Below are 18,371 nucleotides of genomic sequence, written 5' to 3'. Positions count from 1 at the left end.
AAGACGTGTGTGAAAAGAAATCTCTTTTTAGTTTCTGTTCACAAATTTCTCTCTTCAAATCCCCTGAAGGAACTGCCAGAATTTTCTGTTCATTTGATTTATATAAAACATGCTTTGTCCTTTGTGGAGGCTTGCATGATGTATTTCCATACATGGAGACTAATAGTAGAAAGAATTTGACATTTCTTGTTCATTGAATACTTATTCTTTAGGAAAGATCAGGTGTACTATGTACTTCATATCTGAAAAGTCCTTTTCCTTCAAGGAATTTTGCCATCTACCGGAGTCATCTCTCTGCAATGTTGTGATGGATTTCCATTTTAATAATGACTTAATTTCTTTTTAAATCCTCTGTTTACAGGCGTATTCCCAAGATGCCTACCTGAAGGGTAATGAAGCCTACAGTGGTAATGCCCGCAATATACCTGAACCACCGCCAATATGCTATCCCCGGTTAACATCTGCAGCTTCTGTCATGGCACAACCTGTTGAAAAAGCACCTTCCGACTCTTCGCTGGGAAAGCAGCAAACTAGTAGACCTGTACGGACATCAGCACAACCAGATAAGGCCTACAGAATGGAAATACAAGTGCCTCCATCCCCCACAGATATTGCAAAATCCAACACAGCTGTCTGTGTTTGCAATGAGACTGTAAGAACTGTTGTTGTGCCTTCTGAGAAGGCTGTAGATTTGCCATCTTGTAGAACAAATCACACTGGTCCAACACACCGGACAGAAGAAGTCAGATACGGTTTCAAGGAACAAACCCTAAAAACAAAAGCACGAACCACATCAGCACCCACATCAACGTCTACTGCCATTGTACTTCCACAGACTCCACTTATAAGGCCAGTAGATCCCACTGGACTGGCTAACAAATCTGGAAACTGTGGAGGGCATTTAGAAGGAATTTCAAATGCTAGACCTCCTGCTCAAATGGCAGGTATTCCCTCTGTCACTACCAATCACTATACTTCTCCAAACGCCCACCAACACATAGACTGGAAAAACTACAAAACCTACAAAGAATATATTGATAACAGACGTTTGCACATGTATGGTTGCCGAACTATACAGGAAAGGCTAGATAGTTTAAGAGCAGCATCTCAGAACACAACAGATTATAATCAGGTGGTACCGAATCGCACTGGCTCGCAGGTACGACGACGGAGCACCTCTCATGATAGAGTTCCACAGTCTGTTCATATTCGGCAAAGGAGTGTGTCCCAGGAAAGACTTGAGGATCCTGTGTTAATGAAAGATTGGCCAAGGAGTGCCTCGCAGGATGCTCTAACCTCACCAAATATCAGCTCCCGAAATCACAGGACACGGTCTTGGGACTTTTTAGGCAAGCAGGGTGAAACATTAGAAAACTTCCACTCAGATAATCTTGTTGTAGATTTAAGCAGAGACAGAAAGAAGAGCTACAAATGGCCTGGATTTACTGAACCAGATGACCGCCGAGGTATTTATGAAAGATCTAGGCCTCCTGCATTTCACATGTCTCTTCGTGGTTCGCATTTTTCTGTGGTTCCAGGTGCTTATAATTCAGATAGTAGGAGAATGGGCGGTAGAGCCATGGGGCCTGCCTCCCAGTTCCAAAAGGTGCCATCAGATGTGAAAACATTGCAGCCTTCCAGAGACTTGCCAGCTGCTGTTGGGACTTCAAAATCTACAAGCATTTTTCAGGAAAGATCATCTCACTTAACAGCTAGAAGCACAAGAAGCAGCTCTTTGAAGACTTCTGTACCCTATGCAGCAAAACCATCACTTCCCCTTAATCAGAGTCTAGACAATGTTACTACCAAAGACCAAAGAGAAGTAAATCATATACATCACAGTGGTTTGTTAAATCAGCAATCAACGATACAAGCAGAAAGTATACCAGACCATAAAATAGAACTAGACCTGAGCACCCTATCCCCTACTTCCTGTATAGCTTCGGCCAAATTTGTCCCTCAGATTAGTGAGCACTTAACTACCTCTGTTAATTTAGATTTCTCTGTCAAACAGAAGGTTGAGGATGAAAGTATAAAAGAGGCTGGGATTGAGGCAGCAAATGATGTAGTTGAGGATGGAGAAATGGTTACCTTGCGAGAAAAGTCCCCTTCTGGCCATCAAACATCACAGCCTTTACGGCATCAGTCTTACATTTTAGCTGTAAATGATCAAGAACCTGTCTCTGACACTACTTGTTGGTTACCCAATGATGCACGTCGAGAAGTCCATATAAAAAGAATAGAAGAAAGGAAAGGTTCTGGTTCCAGCCCACCAGGTGATTCCTTGGCATCCATTCCATTCATAGGTGAGTTAAAACACCAGTTTTGATCACTCTGTATCTGATATATGTAACCAGATTCTTTTAAGGTCTCACAATTAAGGGATTTATGCCTGTGTGATACTACATTTGTGTTCATGGCCCTACGGATGACCACTTTATCATTTTGGCATAATGCACATGACATCCAGTGGGACATAACCATTTATTTGTGTGTACCAAAGTTTCTTTTTGCATACTTTCCCCATTAGCTGTGGTATGTGTGTGAATACTGCAACCACTGTGGGCTAGAGGGCATGGGGCTTTGTATGACAAGCAGACATTAAACAGATCCATATATGATGGTCTTCCCCACCTAATCTGTATTTCCCTTCTAGGTGAAGGGCTGATTGGGCAGATAAGACCCGTGTGATTAGGGTCATCCCTGTGGCTGTGATATTCACACATATACTTGCAACCCCATCAGTACAGTGTGAAACTGCTCCCATGCAAATGGGTGACTGTATGAAGATGCCTTGGTCGCCTTACTGAGCATGTTTGATTTTCAGTGTATTGCACCCAGTGTTATTCCTCTCAACAGAAAATACTAAGCATCTGTAGATAACATATGATCGACGTTAAGAAATTCAGTTGCATTTTTAAATTAATCTGCTTTTCTCTTTCTGTGGGTGGTTTTTGAAAGGTTTATTCTGTGAAGAAAAGACTCTTTAATTTTTAATCCAGTAATATATGCATTTTCATTCATAATACAATTTACAGCTTTATTAATTTACCTTTCCATAGTTGTAATAAAGCTTTACAAACTAGTAGGCATGGATTTGTATTTGTCGACACATCTTCAAATGTTGTGGTGATTATATAATTCGTAAGGAAAAAAATGAGAATAGGAGTAGCCAGGCAGGTTATGAAGAGCATAGACATATGCTGTTAAAGAATTGTTTCCTAGGAGTAGAGTGCTTGTCCTGTCTACAGCCTAGAAAGCAAGGAAAGGGAGATTGTTCTTGTTATGTAAGATAATGGGCTCCCATGGAGGAGCTGGCAAACGAAGGTCACAGCAATATGATGAATAAATTAGAAACTGGGGAGGGATGAATGTAAAATGCACTTAAACTGAAGAGCAAGTAGGTCTTTCATTATGCATTTGATGCAATATTAATTTTGTTCAGGTTGTGACATTTAGTTGTGTGAGAATCTATGACTCTTGACAGTTATTCTTTAACTAGAGTAATAACTTGGTCTCTTAAGAATGTCATCTCTGCACAGGTGTGCTGCAGTGTAGTTGTACAGGGAGTTGACACTCGCTGCAGCTGAAATATGAAGGTCAGCTAAGTCATGACATTGTTGAAGGGATTAAGAACAGGAAGCTTAGTAGAAGCTGGATGCTTTCTTACCCTTTTCCTCCACTACAATCTGTGGGAACAATTTTCTCTAAAATTGGTAGGTTTCAGTGTCTGGTTTTAGTCTCTGTACAACAAGCCCAGCAGGCAGCAGTGAAGGGAATAATATGCCTTGCAAATAGGTTCACATCACTTACTAGCCTACACAGTTTTTATAAGCTCGAGTAAGTCATTTGTAGCTTGAAGGAAAAGAAGAAAAAACACCAGCACTTCCAAATTACCAAACCACTTCCAAATTACCAAAGTCTCTCTTGATACAGATAAATAGATACTTCACCCCAGCCTTGACAAATTTTCTTTGGCTTTAAGAGCCAGTCCAAAAATTTAGACTCCCAACTTATTTTTCAGCCTTTGGGATTTTGTATTTTAATGATCAAATTTTCTAATTATTGCTACTACAAAACATAATCCTAGACCAGTTTCTCGTAATTTTATTCAAGCTATAATAAAAGTATTATAGTATATAAATATATATGCTTCTGTCTGTCTGTCCTTCTGTCTGCTTTCCTTCCTTTTATATCCTGCTTTTTGTCCTAATTGGGACCCAAAATGGCTTATTACATTGTTCTCCCCTCCTCCACTTAATCATCACAACAACCCTATGATGTAGGTTAGGCTGAGAGATTGTGATGAGCTCAACTTATCCAGCAATCTTCCATGGCAGATCAGGGATTTGAACTCGGTTTGCCATGCCGGCTGTTATATGAGGGTAACACCAACTGTCATTGCAGCAGAAACCTAACCTCTAACACTAACCTAACTTCTCACCAATTTCTCTGAACTTCAATATTGCTTTAAAAAGCTTCATGCAACGAGAGGAACTTAGTGCACTTGCATTTTTATGTCATCCACATCTGGAATAATATAGTGTTGAATGGTAGGGCCAGGGAACTTAAATGTTGCTTTTTGAAAAATATTGGTCACTTTGCTTGTGGTTTACAGGGCCATGAAAGTACCACATGCAGCTGCTGAATGGCCAGCAGTGTCCACTGTCCAGCATGTGCCGTGCTTGGTTACCAATCAGCATCAGCAGCCTCTTACTACTAGCTTCCATCCCACTTCATCAGCCACCTTGTATACCAACACTTTAGACCATAAAGACTATATACAATCTCTGCTTGGGGCTGTCATGATTTATTTACCACCATCAACTCTTTTAGGCCTTGCTGTGACATTGACTGGAACTGTGAACATATTTTCCAAAGAGGCTTGATGAATTTTGACCATTTAAGGAATTTTAATAGTTGACCATGCATGCCACCTGGCCTATTTACTCTTTCTGAAATCCAATGAACTACTTCTGTCATGTTGAAGAATTTGGGCATGCTCAGTGTGCGGCTTGACTCCCAGGCAATAACAACAGTGCTTAGCATTTAAATGTTCAAAGGAATTCACCAGTATCAGTGTAGTAACCTTGAAATAAAGACCAGTGGTATTACCCCCCCTTTTGCAGATGGAAGATTGAGGCTAGGAGAAAATTGTTTGCCCTAAGACACAGGTGAGATTAGAACTGGGGATTCACTTGTCCAGATCCAGAGTCTCTGAGCCACTGCAGTGTATTTAGACTATTGTATTTCTTAATGCAATTTTGAAAGCTTGCAAATCTTATACTCTTCAAAAATTTAGCAAGCTGAAACAGTTTTCCTACAAAGTTGTGGCTGATGTGCCCTCTAAGGAGAAAATACCACCTGTGAGTGAAAGAGTGGAAGAAATGGTGATCTCACAAATCCTTGTTGGAAAGGTCACTGTAGTGTGTCATTGTGCACTCCTAATTGAGAGGTGAAACTATTTTCTTTTCTTTTTGCAGTGCCTCCATATCAGAAAAATACAGTTCTGTTATGAGATGAACTTGAAACTCTTTTTCAAGTTGGAGCTTGGCTCCTAACGGGCTGGGCCAGCACCATTCATTCACTAATTCTGCAGCAAGTGTCCTTTCCCCTTCCTCATAATTTTCCTGGTTGTGCCAAGGCCTCATAACATGGAAACCTGGCTAATGCATCTCCATTAGCCCCTAACAGCCTCATTGGTCTTGCAGACGCTCTGCAGCAGGGCTTCCTTGTTGCAAAGCCTGGCCGCCAGGTACATTTTGTGAAAAGAGAAAGAAACAGCAGGAAAAGAGGCTTTAAGTCGAGTTGGGATACAGGCAGAGAGTTGGAGATAAGCGAGCTCTCACAGTTCCCATCCGACTTCCAGTGTTAACATTGGATGTACAACAGGACCGAACTTCAGAATGTGCTTGAAGTGAAAGTATCCATTTTCTAGTCTGTGGAAAATAATGTTAACAGAGCCCGTTAAGAATGGAATCCGCAGAGTCTTGCCTATCTCTACATTAAATGGTGATGTCCTTGCTAATGAACTCAGTTTGTGCATGTTATGCTCAAAAGAATGAAAGAGCTGAATCTGGTACTACCATATCAAGCCTTTGTATATGTGAGGGAACCCTGTTGCTTGATTCCTACTCAGCTAAAAAGACCTGCTGTGGCAGCATAGGATTCCAGTGTTCCCTTTTTTTTTAATGAGCATCACTAGCTCTTCACTGGTTGACACAATTCCATTAGCCATCACTCCCCATTAGCTGTGACAGATTTTAGTTTGAGACCTCTGTTTCTTAAAACAATTTGCAATCCCTCATTTTTATGCTGCTATCATGTTTATCACCCATTTGCCACCTCCCTTGTGTGTATGAGGGTGTTGAAGGTGAGGAATTAGGGGATGAGGATGGGATTGGAATCTGTTCACCTCTCAGAAGAAAACAGGAAGGGAATTGGAATAGCCTACCCACTATCCCAGAAGACCTTTCAAACTGCTTTGAACTGATATACACACACACACACCCGCCACACCTGTACTTACCAGGGGTGATGGAAGTGAGGCTGTGAGCACCAGTGGCCCCAGCAGGTCCTGGCAGACAGGGGTAGCCAGGCTTACTAACCCGTCTGGAGACAAGAGAAAGAGGGCTCTAACTGGAGCAGCTTGCCCCGGGGAAATGCACAGGTGGCAGAATTTGGCCCTGTCCCTGCTGGCTGATGCAACAAAAGAGAGCCAACCTTTTTATGTGTGGGAGCTGCTACTGACCTAGAGGTTGGTGGCACGCCCAACCAGCAGGAACAGGCACGAGAAGGAAAGGCTGCTTCCTGGAAAGGTTTTGGGCGCTAGCATGCCTTCACCAACTAGCTCCAGAAAGATGGGGCAGCCATTAAAGAGGGCAGAGGGCAAGGCTGAAGGACAGCAAACCTGGGGGGAGAAAAGGGTGGGCACACCCCAGGCAGTCTCCTTCATAAGGGCTAGGCACACCGGCTGGGAAGGACATGCTCTAGCTTTCATGCTAGCTAACTGGGAGTGCGGTGAGAGGAGGAAGACCAGGGTGCGGTTAACACCTCCCCCTTTCTCCTGTTGAGGCCCCCACAAGGAGGCTCTGCAGGATGTCTGCCCTGCCCAACCCTCCTGACGTAACAGACTCTTGCTCACCCCATCCTAGGGACCAAGCAAGGAACCTTGCAGGAGACCTAGCCAACATATCTTAGAGAATCTTTTGGAACACAGCATAATATTCACTGGTATCCCCTTACCTGCCGTAGAGTTGCTGGTTGGGGAACTCTGAGGAAACTCAGAGCTACACCCCAAGAGCTCTGAAAGCGGGGCCAGATTCCCCTTGCCTAGTTGGGTGAGGACATTGTGGATTGTAAGGGTGGGGGAGGACCAGAATACTTCTCTGCTCTGCTTTTCCTTTCTCCAGCCAGTTCCTCTTGTACTGTTTGATTTGTCATCTGAACAACTACAGTGTGGCCAACAAGTGGTAGCCCTTTGGTCAGATCTGCCCCCTCTTGTTGCCACTAAAAAGAGGCCAGCCCCTGCTCACATTGTGCAAAGCTTACTCGGCAGTCTTGGAAGAATTGCATTTCCAGAGTTTGGGCCCCTCTTTGGGAGCAATCCTTGTTGGTTGTAAAAATGGCTCAGCCTACCCCATCAACTCTGCTTCTCTGCACTTAACCAGTTCAATCTCATTGTGCTGTGTTGCTGGAGCCAGGGTTTGGTGCAGCAATTGGTGGCTTCCAATTAAGACTGGAGCTGTCAGGACCAAAGCATATTCAGCTGACAACCAACCTTCATCCTAGGCAACACTCAAAAACCAAACAAGAACCACAGATATTTGAGTGACTTGATTGCTACAGTGAAACCAAACAGGATGAAGAAAGAGGTTACAGAACTGGGGATATTGCCCGATATGTGGAGATTCCTCTGTCTGCCATCCCAACTTCAACTGCACAATGGCAACATGGTACCAGTGCCTACAGCCGCCTTGGTATCGGCATCAAATATAATGCCAGTACAGGGAGAACCTGTTCTTAAACACTTGAAGCTGGGCTTTTCTAACAAATCCTTTTTCTTAGCCACGCTCTTCACCAGCTTAACAGAAACAAGATGTGGGCTCTTCCTTCCTGAGTACGTATCGATTATGACCAACTACCATCCAATTCCTGTGTATCAATTACCAGCAATTCCTTGATTCTTCAAACTGAACATCCTTCTTTATCTATTCCCGACCCCCAAAAGATTCAATATCTACTTTGGAAAGGTGCCGGCATAATCACAGATCCTTCTGTTAATTAATAGTCCCAAAGAAAGATTTGACCAGTTACAGATTTCAGAATGGGGTGAACAAATTCATTACATACAAACAATTAAGAATGATCTTCTGCATAACATCCTGCCACTACTCATGAAGAGTATGGTTCACATCCATAAACTTAAGAGATATGTATTTCCACATAGCTGCAACAGAAAATACCTGTATTTTGCCATAGGAAACCACCATTACTGATACAATACCCTCCCTTTGGGATGATCCATGGCCTGCAGGTGTTCACTGAAAGCATGGTGGTTGTAGCAACATTTCTGAGATGACAAAATTCCCCCCCCCCCCATTTCCTTATATAATAAGCTCAGCAGTTCACAACAACTCTACCCTCTCAATATACATACCATCCTACATTTGCTCCATATTCTTGTGTCAAACCGTTGAAATCTTATCCCAGCTTGTGCTCTGCATTTCATTGCAGCAGTTTCAACATTACTGCTAGACAAGCCTTTCTACACTGCCACCTGTTATCACTCTCATGAAACACTTTGTCAACCAGCACTCAACCTGGGGCACCCACCACTTTAGTTACCTTGTTTGCCCACCTCTCCATGTGCACCTTCTAACTGTGGTTCCTATCTCTCTTCAAACACTCTATTGGTGTTATGGCCCAATGTTCTGTTGTCTTTTCATTGGTGCTTAGAGCCTTTTAATCTGTAACAGGTTGCCTCATTATTACACTTTGCAGTTCCAGAAATTACAGTTACAATCGATCCCTTCCTTTGTGGGTGAGCAGCCCACTGTGCATATATTGTAATCAAGTGCGTGTGGACTTCTGCAGAAGCAGGAATGCGCATAAATTGCCTTGAACTTCTTGCAATAGGAAATGCTCTTGCATCTTTGTCCTGCTTCCTCCCAATTCCACTTTTTGAGTTATTACAAACAATGTGGTAATGTGTTTATATAAACAAAGGGGCATTATATCTATGTAACGTTGCTCTGGACATCTGGCACCAGTGTGTCTACCACATCATCCTACTCATAGGCATACATCTTCCAGGTGTAGACAATATCAAGGTAGGGTAACTCAGCAGAGGTGACACTTGAATAGTCCCTATGACTGCCTAAGTGGCACCTTGAGAGAGGCAGATTCCTGGCATTCAAATACATTGTCAGCTTCAGCAAATCTTCAACATCTTGTTTCCATAAATTAACTGATGTATTTATAACCCTTTTTCTTGCCAGAAGGACCCAAAGCAGCTTATAATACTATATAAATAAACCAGCAAAAAATCAAAAAAGATTGGACCATCATAGGGCAGGGGTGTGTTTATGGGGCTAGAGGGCTCCTGGGAGGAGATGCACAGGCCCCCTGCCCTGTTGCATGTGACTACTTTACTTTAAAAGTAGATCAAGACCAAAGTCTCCTTAGGTGAGCAGAATGTCTTGCACAGTTCTGTGGATCCTACCCATGATATTGTTAGCCCAAAAGAGCCCCACCCACTCCTGGCCCCCTTAAGAAGAAGGCAGGTGGAGTGGAAGGAGTACAGAAGGTCTTTATTTCAGTAAAAGGAGGAACAGGTTCTTAACACAAGTTACCTCCGGTTCCTCTCAGAAAACAAAGCTACCGCCCCTTTTATACTCTGAGGGAGGTCTCTTCCATATATGGTAGTCCAAGCTAATTGGCCTATTTCAGCCATGCAGTATGAAATTCAAGGCCATGTGTGCCTAAAGGGTTAAATAAGTTGAGTTAGTCATGTGTCCTCTAGGTCTGCCTGTGATCAGTATTTTCCTTTAGGAGCACTAGGCCAAACTAGGCCTGACACCTAATATGTCAGGTATGTGCGATCAGTATTGAAGTCTAAAATCTATCTGGCAGGAGGCTCTGTCATGGCTGAGCTGTGAATGAATAGAAATACAATGACAGGAGTATGAGACTTTCCTCATTTGTCCAATATTCATAGGATATTTTATTTATGTCTTCATTTTTATTATTTATATTTATTTATTGTTTATTACAACCTGTAGTCTCCTTGAAATATTCTATTGTTGTGGTGTGTGATGTAGCTTATTGGAATGGGTAGCCAGACTCCAGGTGGTAGCTGGAGATGTCCCGGAATTACATCTGATCTCCAGGCAACAGAGACCAGTTCTCTTGGAGAAAATGGCTGCTCTGAAGGGTGAACTCTATGGCATTATACCCCACTGAGGCCCCTCCCCAAAACTCACCCTCTCCAGGCTCCACTCCCCAAATATCCAGGAATTTCCCAACCTGGTCCTGGTGGCAACCCTAATTATATCATGTTAGCACCAAAACAAGACAGGTATTAATAGTACTTTAATTTTATCACATCAAATACCATGGAACAAAATTTAATGTGATTCTGTTAGATTATGTAATAATATTGGGAATATATACCAGCTTGTTGCTTTTATTATTACTGGGAGATTTTAAAGGTATCTTTCAGTTTTTTGAATCCTACCATAATTTCAGTTACGGCATTTGTGACTCCCCTCCATTTCTATCCCTTACACTTCCTGACAGATTGGCCACAGTGAAATTCATTGCAGGAGTCCTCTGTCCATTTGGAACAAATGTGGTAGTGTTTTCAGCCAAGATCTGTGCATCAGCTGATCTGCCTGACATTACAAATGCATTAATTTTGTGAACACTGGTACAGTTTTTCTTCTTGTAAAAATAGAGATTTTTTAAAAAAGTAACCTGACTTTTAACACCATTTTCTAAATTGAGGGCATGTCTAGGTAAACTTTTTAAAAAATCACATTAACGTTATGAAATTTATTCAAAATGAAACATGCCATATCTTCAAGAAACTCAAAAGCTCTCTTTTTTTGGTGAATTACAGTAAATGTCATATACTGTGGAAAAATACATAGTAGTGTGAATACCATCTTAACCCACAATATTTGAGTCGATTTGTTTCAAATGTCCACCTTTCTTGGCTCTGAGATAAAAGATTTTGAACTTTTGGTTGGAGCCGGGGGCATTAAAACAACCATAAATGCTACATAACTGAAAGGTTTTAAAGGGAATAGTGAACATGAGTGTGTGTGTGTGTGTTAAATATTTGCCATTGTAGACCACAGTGTATTTTTTCCAGAAGTTGCTTTTGAAAAAGAATGCTTGGTAACTAAGAGAATCAAATTGATAAAATTATTCATCTCCTTTAAATTATCTGGCTTTAAATATTTATGGAGGACATTGAAGGAAGATGTTTTAGCTGTGAGATGTGCATATGATACTGGGTTTCTCTCTGGATTGTCAAATCTTTACTGTCGTCTCAAATATTTCTGATAAATTGCTTATTCCTGTCTCTGTGAACATAAAGAAGCCACTGCAGAATTACCAAGTCTGTTTGAAAAATGCTGATAATTTTTTTAAAAGGATATGTGTGTGTGTGCAAGCATTACCAAACTTTGATGCTGCAGATCTTGCCTGTTTAAAACAGAGCCATCAATTACTGCTTGAAAACACAATGCGGTCCATGCTGATGTGTTCATTGAAAGAAAAGAATAAACCTCTGTTTGTGAATGCTTGCAGATTTGAATGAGCCTTTCAGAAGCACAGCGTATTAAAATGCATAGCACCTAGAATCCAATCCATACATATTAATTATTGCAGTGTAACATACTTGTGGTCTGGATTTCTCCAGTTCTATCTTGTTTAGCTAAAGTGCAGCTATTGAAGTCTCTTCTTTTTTTAATTCTAACGTTTCACAGATCAGGATCTTCTAAATTGTACATCCTGCACATCTGTTTCACACTTTGGCAAATTCTAATAGTAGTACAGACTAGTACTTTTAAAATGCTTAGGCTTCTTTGAATACTGCAGGATGACCCTTGTGGCTATAGAGACTTCGAGGTGCTGGATATGTACAGACTGTGATAACTTATATCAGCAGCTAGTGGAAGCTATACTTGGTATGTAGCAGTAGCAACTTTTAATGTTTGGATTTTTTTACTTTAACAGGAAAACTGGGGTAGTTTGTATTACTGGTGTAGACTTTCTGCTTTGCCTAGAGGTTTATTATAATATGCATGTTGATTTTTTCATCATGTTAAAGAAAATGGTTTTGTTTGCTCTCATTTCATTTTAATTGTTGACACACATTTACCTGACAGCAGACAAATGGTTGATAAGCTTTTTTTAAAAGGTGACAAGCTTCCTAAGTAAATGTAGATGCTCTCTTCTAAAAAACATGTGCCATGAAGGAAAAATCTAGCCCTGTTATTTTATCAACTCAGCTTAGTCTTTGTTCATTTTATTTATGTTCTAGATATGTTGAAAATATCTTGGCACATATGTTGCCAATCATTATGTTGTTCCATTAATAATGTGAATTTGACATGGAGTATACTTGAATTGATGTGTGGGGGGGGGGGAGATTTTTTTTTGAAAGTTTGGCAAATGATTGAATATTTACCCTCTCTGTCCTGAAATGCCACAGTAATATCAATTCAATTTATAGTGCCATCTTAAGTAGATAGTTTCAAGTATCTAGCCTTGTTGGTCTGCAGTAGATCAGCAGGACTTTGGAGAGTCAAAGCTCCCTTCTTCAGATACTTCCGATATTTTAGTACCACTGTACTCAAATCCTGCTATCTTAAGCAGAGTTACACCCTTGTAAGCCCACTGAAGTCAGTGGCCTTAGAAAGGTATAACTCTGTTGAGGTAGGCACAGTATTGTGATCTCTAGTATTGTATTGGTAGAGAATACTACACCTATCCTAATTATTTATTTGCTAATTTGGCAAGCCCTGTGTATTAGCTGCATGTGAAAGCTTATTAATTTGCTGCATTATCACCTTGCAGATGAGCCAACTAGCCCCAGCATTGACCACGAGATTGCCCACATTCCAGCTTCTGCTGTTATTTCAGCATCTTCTTCACGAGCACCCACCATTGCAACTGTCCCTCCTAGTCCCACATCTCTTGTCCCTTTAATTCGACGTCAGCTATCACATGACCATGGTAAGTTTTCTAAATGTCTTGCGATATCAGATTGCTTTGGCTAATCCATTAATGAGATGCCAGAGCTGATACACATTTGGTAATCTTCTTTGGAAACCCTGTGCCTTATGCCACTTCCATCTGAAATGCAGCAGGTTGAATATACAGGAGAGGTGTGAAGCTTGACCATGCACCTTTTTCTCCAAACAGCATAGGGGCAAGGGCCACCATCTTGCAATAGCAGTGGCTCCACATGGGGTGAGGGCTGCCTGTTTGGGTTGAGGTGGCCTTGGTCTGTGAGGGGAGGTCATCAGGACCCACCGGGACTTTCCCTGCTGGCCTTCATGGCCTGTCCGCCCCTGGGCTTCAAGATAGTGGAACTCTCTTCCCAGAGAAATATGCTTCAGCCTTTCTGTTTATAGACACCAGACACTGTTAGGAATTTTTTTTCCAGACAGCATTTCATGAGCTCTTAGTTTATATGCTGAAGATGGCTCAAGATGATGCTGATTTGCTGCTTTTGTTGTTGTTTTACTTTTGGATTGCTTTTTTGTGATTGTACCTTTTTGGTAGATTTCATTGAAATTCTGTTCCATGCATTATCTGCTTATTGCATGTATCATCCTGCTCTTTAGTACATTATTTTCTATTTTTGTAATTCCATTTTCTAAGTTGTGTGACATACCATATCTGATACTTTTTTTTCATTGTTTCTAATTTGTACTCCTAGTCCTATTCCATTGCTTGTTACGTGTCTCATGCTATTGGCTTGCATGAATACATCATGTAATCCTCCTTGAGTCTCAGTGAGGAAGACAGGAAGTCAATAAACAGATAAACTGAGAGAGAGATTATAAATATTGCAATTAAATAAACGTACTTATAATTGCAGAATCTATCAGGATAAGTGTTCAGGATGGCCAGATTGCCACAAAAAGTGAGAGGTCTAAGTCTTACGATGAAGGACTGGATGACTATAGAGAAGGAAAAGTGTAAGTCATAAATTAAACTCTATATATGCATCTATAGGTATGAGCTTTTGTCAGAGTTTGATTTCAGCAAGATTGGCTATAATATCTATTTTCTCTCTATAGGTCTATAAAGCATGTAGCTAGCTTCAAAGGAATCAAGGTCAGTAACTGTGTATTCAGCAATGTTGTATTAACTGTGGAAAATAACGTTGATCTGTTTCAGTGTTCCTTGTTGATTTGAATCACTAAGGGCCAAACCAGAGGGATGGTATCCTTGTGGCTGCCACACGGACACCACTGCCATTTTGAAGTAATTAAAAAATGCTACGAGGGCCCAATCCTGATCAGGTCCTTAGCGTGGCAGGCTGAGGTGCTCTTCTTACTCCACCCCACTCTGCGGCTCTTTTACCACTTGAAAAGGCTAGGGGGAGGACAGGAGGACAGACAAGAGCACAGTGCTGTGGACCTGATCAGGATTGGACCCCTTACAGTATTTTAAAATGACAGGGGTGTCCTCGTGGCAGCCACTAAGACACCATCACATCTAGTTTGGCCCTAAGGTGAACAAAATTGAGAATCCAGATACTATACATGTAGTTGCTTTATGGTGATCTGCAGATGTTGATATTTTGCTGTATCCAAGCAATGTGTGTCAAAGTGGAACACTACCTGAGCCATAACAGAAGCCAACTTAGGCACCTCTGCCATCTTTATGAGCATCTTGAGAGAGAACCAGGGCTGATTTAAGACTTTCTCGAGCTGTTTTCACTTCATCCTTTCCCATGTGATTGCTGGTTTCCTGCAGGGAACCAAATTCCCAGATTTTGGTTCTTAATTTCAGCTTTGAACTGAGAGAAGAGGGGGCTTTTGCCTCCCAAGCTGTTTTGCTGACCTCAGACACTGCAGGGACTGCTATTTACCCCATTGAGTGCTATACAGGTACTGATGGGATATGCAAAGGTTTTCCAAAGCAAATAGCAGTTCTTTTAGGGCTGTTTGAAGTTGGCAAAAAAGCTCGGGGTGTGTTTTGGGAGCAGCATATGCACATGGTCCCAATCCAAATCAGGCCCTATGGCCTGGGAATTGATTTCCCAGTGGGGAACACACAAACATGTATCTGAATGTATGGGCCTAGGTGGAAACTAAACAAATAGTTAGGCCCAGTGAAGTGCAGTGCAGAGGCTAGTAGCCACTAGCTGTGGTGCAGCTGATCTGAGCAGCCTGCTTGCTCAGGCTCAAGACAGCTCAGGCAAGAGGGGTAGGAGGTGGGTGAGCACAATGTGCTTTTTTAACTATGTTTTTGTTTAGGCCCCAGACAGCCAAACATCTTCAGAAAACTCAGGGTCCAGAAAAGCTTCTTCTGTAGAGGTCTTTGGTGATGCCACCAAGGAAGGATGCCTCCATTTTCGACAGCTAGTCACAGACAAGGGAAAGGTACTGTTTTTTTAAACATACAGCTAAAAGTTAATAAAGAATGTTTAACTCCTGGTTTCTGAGCATTTGGTGCAATGGGTAGAAATTTCTTTTTTTAAAAAAAAAATCGGAACGAAGAGGGGAACAGAAAGAAGAAGGGGGGATAATGGGGTCAAAGGAACAGTAAGATTTTGCACTACGAGAGTTATTAAAATACAGAGTACACAAAACATATCTTAATCTTAAAGTTAATAAAGAATGTTTAACTCCTGGTTTCTGAGCATGTAGTGCAACAGGTAGAAATTTCTTTAAACTCTGTTTTTCAAAAATTGCTAGGGTCTGTTTTAGAAGGTATATTCTCTGGTATAACTAGAATGACTGTAGAGAAGATTAATGAAAGGAGAGGATTTCTTTTGCATGTCAGCTTCTCCATAGCTCCATAGGAAGCACATTGCTGTTCTGGCAGCAAATGATCTTCAGGCTATTAGCTGTGGTGAATTAACAGGAAAGAGTTTAGCCTGGAGGAGGAAGTCCTAAAACAATATTGGTGAAAACACTGCCTCTCTGTTTTGTCTTCCCTCAGAAACTGTCATGTTTGCCTAGGTAGGCATTTAAGCAGCAGCCTGTTAATAAAGCTTTCAGTAAAAGTGGTCCTGTCATATAAACGTACATGTTTTCTGTATGGTTTTAGGCATATCTATTTATTTCATAAAAGAAGTTTTCCGTGATAAATAACTGGGAGATCAGGATTAATCCTCTGTAAAATACTTATTTCTTCCATTCTACCTGCTTCTCTCTTTTTGAATTTTAGTCGGCAAGTTCTTGTGTCAGGTACCTGACTTTGTGTGTGTGTGGTTTCTATTTTTTCAGAGAGTTGGAGGGAGTATCCGGCCATGGAAACAGATGTATGTGGTTCTTAAAGGCTGTTCCCTGTACTTGTACAAGGATAAAAAAGAACAAACGATTCCATCAGAGGAAGAGCAGCCCATCAGTATCAATGCTTGCTTGATAGACATTTCCTACAGCGAAACAAAGAGGAAAAATGTATTTCGACTTACCACCTCAGACTGCGAATACCTGTTTCAGGCTGAAGACAGAGATGACATGTTGGCATGGATTAAGGCTATACAAGAGAACAGCAATTTAAACGAGGAGGTTGTGTGTTTGTTAAGTGTTTATTTCTTGCTTCTATTGTGCTTTGCATACTTCACTGAAGGGTGCACAGCTATTCATCCAAATTCATATGGTGACATATTGAAGGGGGAGTTGATGCTGTGCTGCAATTAGCTAGTCAGCATGACTAATACTCTCATTGTTATTTTATTCACTCGTTCTTTCAGCTGTCCTTTTGTTGGGTCTTGTTATATGAATCGTTAAGCCATAGATGATGATTTATGTTTCAGTCTTGGGATTTAGGAGCATCCAAAAATGCCTTCTAATGTACAGTAGAGGGGGAAATATAACAAGTTTTAGGCCTCAATTTTGCATCTCATGCTTGCTGAGAACAAGGAGGCTTTTAGAGTCTTGGTGTGACCCTCCCCTCTTCTTCCTGCAACTCCATGTATACTGCTGCTCTTCTGAATATAATATGAATTGTGCAGCCATTCACACTCTGCTAAAGCTCTCCTGGCCATTGTTCTTCCCCAGGCCCATCTCTGCTCTGCAGGTACACCTAGGAGTCCATGGAAGAATGCTTGCAGAGAAGGCTTGTGGGGAGGGGGACTTTATCTGGATTTGAATGGCTTGCCCAAGTCATAGTGTACTCTGAAGGACTGTAGTGCCATGCATGTTAAAGGGAGTGGAGGGGATCTTATACTGAGGCCTGTGAGAGTCACTGTCCACTTCAGTTCATGCAGAAAGAAGTCTCTAACAGATTTTATGTTTTCCTTCTTTTTAACTGTAAGGAGGCCCAGTTATTTTATCATTAAGTTTTCAAAGTGAAGAAATTCTGGTTTCTTTGCTTCAAGGAATCAGGTGTGTGTGCGTGTGCCAGAGAGAGAGAGAGGTTATCTAATACAAGCCCCGCTCTATTCAGAAAGAGCAGTCTAAATAATGATTGCAGTCTATAGTCTGAAGTGGCAGACCAGAATACTTCCACTCTGTTTATCATTTTTAAGAAAAATAGCAATGCAGTAGTTGTTAAATAATCAAATCATGAACTTCTCGGATATACCTTAGGGTTAGAGAGCACCTGATGCATCAACCTTGCTGGAAGCAAAGCAGGTATAGGGCTGGTTAGTGCCTGAATGGGAGACTTCTTGGCAAACATTATGAACACCACTTTTGAGTTCTAGGAAAGAAGGAAGGAAGGTGCGATATAATACCTTGATTGAAGCTGCTTCTGACACTGTCCGTCTCAGTCATAAGTCTTCATTGCCAATCTACACATTAAGCAAACTGAGGCAGTAGATGTCAGGTGGTATAATAGTGTGGAACCCTCCCCCCTTAGGTAATTCACCTCTGTCATTCTCTGATAGATCAAGGTGTTATTAAAATTTTACACTTTTGGAAAGTTATAAATATAACTTTAGTTTTATTTATCCAGTGCTGTGTTTTCCTGCTTTCTGTATTGGTCATTGCTTTGTTTAATTGGTTCTTTCTTTTGGTTTCTTTTGCTGTGCTTTGTTCTGTTGTATGTATTTTCATTACTTTTAATGTATAGTTTGTTTTTGACTTGGTGGTGTTAGCCATTTTGTGGACTTAAGGCTATTTGAGAGGCGAGTGAAAATATTTTAAATAAATGAAATAAACAGATAGGAA

The 18,371-nt window shown here is 41.2% G+C and overlaps 1 protein-coding gene across 1 annotated transcript in view; it reads left to right on the top strand.

Moving 5' to 3' along the window:
- ARHGAP21 (Rho GTPase activating protein 21) overlaps positions 1-18,371 on the top strand; it is a 148,101-nt gene that overhangs the window by 110,710 nt on the left and 19,020 nt on the right. Inside the window, exons 7-12 of the mRNA XM_054991092.1 lie at positions 362-2,306; positions 13,090-13,248; positions 14,120-14,219; positions 14,322-14,358; positions 15,507-15,632; positions 16,482-16,766. Of these exons, the coding sequence (XP_054847067.1) occupies positions 362-2,306; positions 13,090-13,248; positions 14,120-14,219; positions 14,322-14,358; positions 15,507-15,632; positions 16,482-16,766 (2,652 nt within the window). The remainder of the gene's footprint in view (positions 1-361; positions 2,307-13,089; positions 13,249-14,119; positions 14,220-14,321; positions 14,359-15,506; positions 15,633-16,481; positions 16,767-18,371) is intronic.

The sequence above is a fragment of the Eublepharis macularius genome, chromosome 11 (genome assembly GCF_028583425.1).
Source record: "Eublepharis macularius isolate TG4126 chromosome 11, MPM_Emac_v1.0, whole genome shotgun sequence".
Classification (NCBI taxonomy): Eukaryota; Metazoa; Chordata; class Lepidosauria; order Squamata; family Eublepharidae; genus Eublepharis; species Eublepharis macularius.
This window is presented reverse-complemented; position numbering and strand designations above follow the sequence as displayed.